This window comes from Tachyglossus aculeatus, chromosome 22 (genome assembly GCF_015852505.1).
Source record: "Tachyglossus aculeatus isolate mTacAcu1 chromosome 22, mTacAcu1.pri, whole genome shotgun sequence".
In the NCBI taxonomy this organism is placed as follows: Eukaryota; Metazoa; Chordata; class Mammalia; order Monotremata; family Tachyglossidae; genus Tachyglossus; species Tachyglossus aculeatus.
The window spans coordinates 31,232,229-31,236,831 of record NC_052087.1 but is presented as its reverse complement, the minus strand read 5'-3'; the positions used below and the strand labels follow the sequence as shown (position 1 = coordinate 31,236,831).

General features: G+C 40.2%; 1 protein-coding gene across 1 annotated transcript; it reads right to left on the bottom strand.

Annotated features, from left to right (window-relative positions):
- Positions 1-762: 762 nt before the first annotated feature.
- Positions 763-1,689, bottom strand: LOC119943823 (olfactory receptor 4S2-like). The gene has a single exon (XM_038764998.1). The coding sequence runs from the start codon at positions 1,687-1,689 to the stop codon at positions 763-765; it is 927 nt and encodes a 308-aa protein (XP_038620926.1).
- Positions 1,690-4,603: the final 2,914 nt, after the last annotated feature.

The window sequence follows — 4,603 nt, the reverse complement described above, 5'->3', positions numbered from 1 at the left end:
TTTACTTTAGGGGTATGGGAAGTGCTAGAAAATAGTGAGGATGGAAAGAAGGAAGAAGAGGGGTATTGATAGAGAAGCAGTGTTATGTAGTGGCTAGAGTACAGACAGGGTCAGAAGAACTTGGGTTCTCATCCCAGTCCTTCTAAATTCTGCTGTGGGAAATTGGGTAACTCAACTCACTTCTTTGTGCCTCAGTATCCTTATCTGTAAATGGGGATTAAGGCTGTGAGCACCATGTGGGATAGGGACTGTGTCCAACCCAATCTCCTCTTATACACCCCAGCACTTAGTACAGTACCTGGCACATAGTAAGTGCAGAAAAAATCTCCCCCTCTCCCACTCCTCCCCCTCTCCAACCCCCCTGCCTTACCTCCCCCCCACCACCACAGCACCTGGATATATGTATATTTGTTTGTATGTATTTATTATTCTATTTATTTTATTTGTACATATTTATTCTATTTATTTTATTGTGTTAATATTTTTTTTGTTCTCTGTCTCCCCATTCTATACTGTGAGCCCACTGTTGGGTAGGGACCGTCTCTATATGTTGCCAACTTGTACTTCCCAAGCACTTAGTACAGTGCTCTGCACACAGTAAGCGCTTAATAAATACGATCGAATGAATGAATGAACAAATGTCACAGTTATCACTATTGCTAAGTATGGGCAGGACTTTGTAAGGTGAATTGAACTCTAGGCACCTAACAGATGTTTGAAGCACAATTAGACCTTCAAAATGCAAACATGTGGCTTAGTACTTCATTTTTGCAAAACCACTTTCCTACTCCACAACTTCTTCATGGCATTCTTCACCACTGCATTCCTCAGAGTGTAGATCAGAGGGTTTAACATCGGGGTGATGATGGTATAAAATACGGCAACCATTTTATCTACTGAAAAGGTGACATCCGGTCGTATGTATATAAAAGTACAGGGACCAAAGAAGATGATGACCACAATGATGTGAGAAACACAGGTAGAGAGAGCTTTTCGCCGTCCTTCTTTGCTCTGATGTCTCAAGGACCACAATATGATGGAATAAGAGTAGAGCAAGATGAGAAATGGCCCCAGAGTGATTGTCCCAGTATTGGCCATGTCTACAACACTGGCGACATAGGCGTTGGCACAGGCAAGTTTCAGTAGGGGATGGACGTCGCAAAAATAGTGATCGATCACATTGGGGCCACAGAAGGGCAGCTGGACAACCAGGGACAACTGAATCATGGAGTGGATGAAGCCCCCAGCCCATGTGCCCAGAACCATTTTATTGCATACAGACCAGTTCATGATCTTCACATAATGGAGGGGTTTGCAGATGGCCACGTAACGGTCATAGGCCATCACTGTAAGGAGGAAGATCTCGATGGAACCAAAGAAATGAACACCAAAAAGTTGCATCATACACCCCTCAAAGGAGATGGTTTTCCTCTCCGAGATCAGGTCTCTAATCATCTTGGGGGCCGTGAAGGAGGAGTAGCAAAGATCTATCAGAGACAGAAATGTGAGGAAGAAGTACATGGGTGACCGGTAGAGTTTTCCGAAACAGATGGTCAGCATGATGAGGCTGTTTCCCACAAGGTTGGTGGCATAGAAGAGGAAAAATATCACAAAACATGCCATCTGCACTTGTACGTTCTGAGAAAATCCCAAGAGCTCAAATTCCGTGACATTGTTTATCATTTCCATGGATTTATTAAATGGCAAAGTGCATAGGAGGTGATTAAGTTCCCTAGAATGGTACAACAGAAATGACATCAGTGATTGTAATGTAGATGGACTCACTGTTCCTGAGGGAAAAAACCCCACAGTTGTCAAGGGGATGGAATCCTGAATCTTTTTAGTATGTACTTTTGAGTTTCATTTACTACAGGGTTACCATAATTAAAAGTTGCCTCCTGTTTAGAAAGGTCATCTTTGTACCTCTTCCATACTGTCAGGGCATCTGAGCCAAAGCCTCGGGCAGGAAAAGTAGAAGAGATAGTCAGAAGGACCTGGCTTCTAATCCTGGCTCTTTCACTTCTCTGCTGTGACTTTGGGGAAATCACTTCACTTCTGTGGGCCTTAATTACCTGGTCTGTAAAATGGGGATTAAGTATCTGTTTTACCCCCTATTTAGACTGTGAACCCCTTATGAGTTAGGGATTGTGTCTAATCTGATCTTGTCAATCATTTAGTGCAGTGCTTGGTACATAGTAAGTGCTTAACAAATATCAAATTATTATTAATGATTAGAATCAATTATATACTAAAATAACAATCAATATTAAAACAGTATATATTTTGTATAATTAAAAGATTGGTAGCACATAAATGCATAAATCTTTTAGTAACATGACATATTATAATGTTATGTTGTTAATAAACAATTATTTGTTAATTGCTATTAATAATTATTATTACTGTTATTATTCCTAGTGCCAGGTCACATAGTTGGCAAGGGGTAGAACCTGGATTCAAACAAAGGCTATTTCTAGTAGGTCAACCTACTCCACATATCTTTTCTGTGCCTCTGTTTCCTCAACTGCAAATTCGGGATTCCTCTTCTCCCTCTAAGCCTGAAAACCCCATGAGGGACAAGAACTGTGTCTGACCTGATCATCTTGTATCTACATCAGAGCCTCGAATAGTCTTTGGCACATAGTAAGCACTTAACATATCCCAGAATTATTATTATTAATATCATTATTAGAGGGGTGAACCTAATTCCTCCGTGCAAGAGCAGCTTTGTATGTGCCTGCTGCTCTCTTGGGTCAGTGGGGCCCACAGTTGTTCAGAGGATGCATCAGGAAGCTCCATTGCTAGAGCACGCCGGTGTGGAGGGAGACCAGGAATGCCACCCTTAGAGCCTTCTGCCTCACGAACACGAAGGGAGCAGAGCCCAGTAGTAAGCAGGGCAGGTTCAAGACTGCAGCCTGATCCTCTGGTGGGATTAAGAGAGAAAAAGGAAGGTTTTTCTTTTTAGTGCATACAGGAGAGAATGAGCTCTTTTAGACACACAGGGCCAAATAGCCCTTCTGCATCATCTGGTAGAATTGTTGTTTTGATAGAAAAAAAAATTAACAGTCATGTGATCAAGAAAATGAAGATAGTTGAATTTGAATACCAAGAGAAATTAATCTTTCTATTGGACAATTGTACTCTTTCTATACTGTACTCTCCCAAGTGCTTAGTACAGTGTTTTGCATGTAGTAAGCACTAAATAAATTCGATTGAATGAATACAATGGGATATTATTATTTTTATTATCATGTTGTTAAGTGTCAGTTAAAGATCATTCTAAGCACTGAGATAGATATGAATTAGATTAGATTCAGTCCCTGCCCCAACTGGGGCTCACAGTCTAAGTAGGAGGGAGAACAGCAGTTCAATCCCCATTTAACAGATGAGGATACTGAGGCACAGAGAATTTAAATGACTTGCCCATGGTCAAACAACAGGCTATTGATGGAACCGGGATTAAATCAGAGAACATTTAATCCCATATAGTCTCATAATCACGAAACCTGGAGAAAATCACTACTGCTGCACTGTCTCGAAATAATTCTAAGATAATGGAATGTAAATTATATCTCAAGTGAGTCAGGTACTCATGGCTTGAAGATATTAGCACAGAATTTTCCCTATGTAGAATATTAACAAAAGAATCATAGTTTAGAAGGGTTAAAATCATGATTCAGATTGTAAATCCCTAAACAAATACCATCAAAACCAATTCCCTTTGATAAATTATCTGTAAGATATTCATCACTATTCATTTTCCAAATGGAGGTCACTTCTTTTCCTCTCATTTAAAATCTGCAGTGGCTATTTTAACCCTTTCTTTCTCATTCGATAGTGAGGGTTTCTCTGAAAATAATAGGAAAAGGAAGTGGAATTTAACCTCTCTTCAATCTACCTCGACCTCATCAATCTAGACTTTTCACTGAATTAGATTCCTGTTTGTGTTGTTATTTGGTGCTTCTCATGATGATTTCTAGTCTGGTGAATAGAAACTCCTGGATTTATTGATTCTTCAATGTTGTCTTTCCCCTGTGAGACTCAAACATTGGAGGTGAATCCACAAGAGATAAGACCCTGGGACCTCTCAATAGCCTGTAAACTAAGGGCAGGGAATATATCAACCAATTCTGTTGCATTATACCCTCTCAAGCACTTAATACAGTGTTCTTCACACAATAAACAATAAATACCAATAAATACCTTTGACTGACTGAGCATTCACACTTTGTGATACCAGTCTTCAAAGATTTATGGTGAAGAGAGATACCTATTATACCTCCTCAGATGCCTGCTGCTCAGCCTGATGACAGTGAATCCATTGAAAATGAACCTTCTCCCAAATGTAGCCTCAGATTCTGCCTCATAATCAATCCATTTGCGCAATTTCAGACTTGCTTCGACTAGTTTTCTGGCCAGAAATTATTCATTCATTCATTCAATCGTATTTATTGAACGCTTACTGTGTGCAAAGCACTGTACCAAGCGCTTGGAAAGTACAAATCAGCAACATATAGAGACATTCCCTACCCAGCAACGGGCTCACAGTCTAGAAGGGGGAGACAGACAACAAAGCAAAACAAGTAGACAGGTGTCAATACCA

Excerpts from the sequence above, each read along its gene's own strand:
- LOC119943823 (XM_038764998.1), bottom strand. The coding sequence starts at position 1,689 with ATGGAAATGATAAACAATGTCACGGAATTTGAGCTCTTGGGATTTTCT.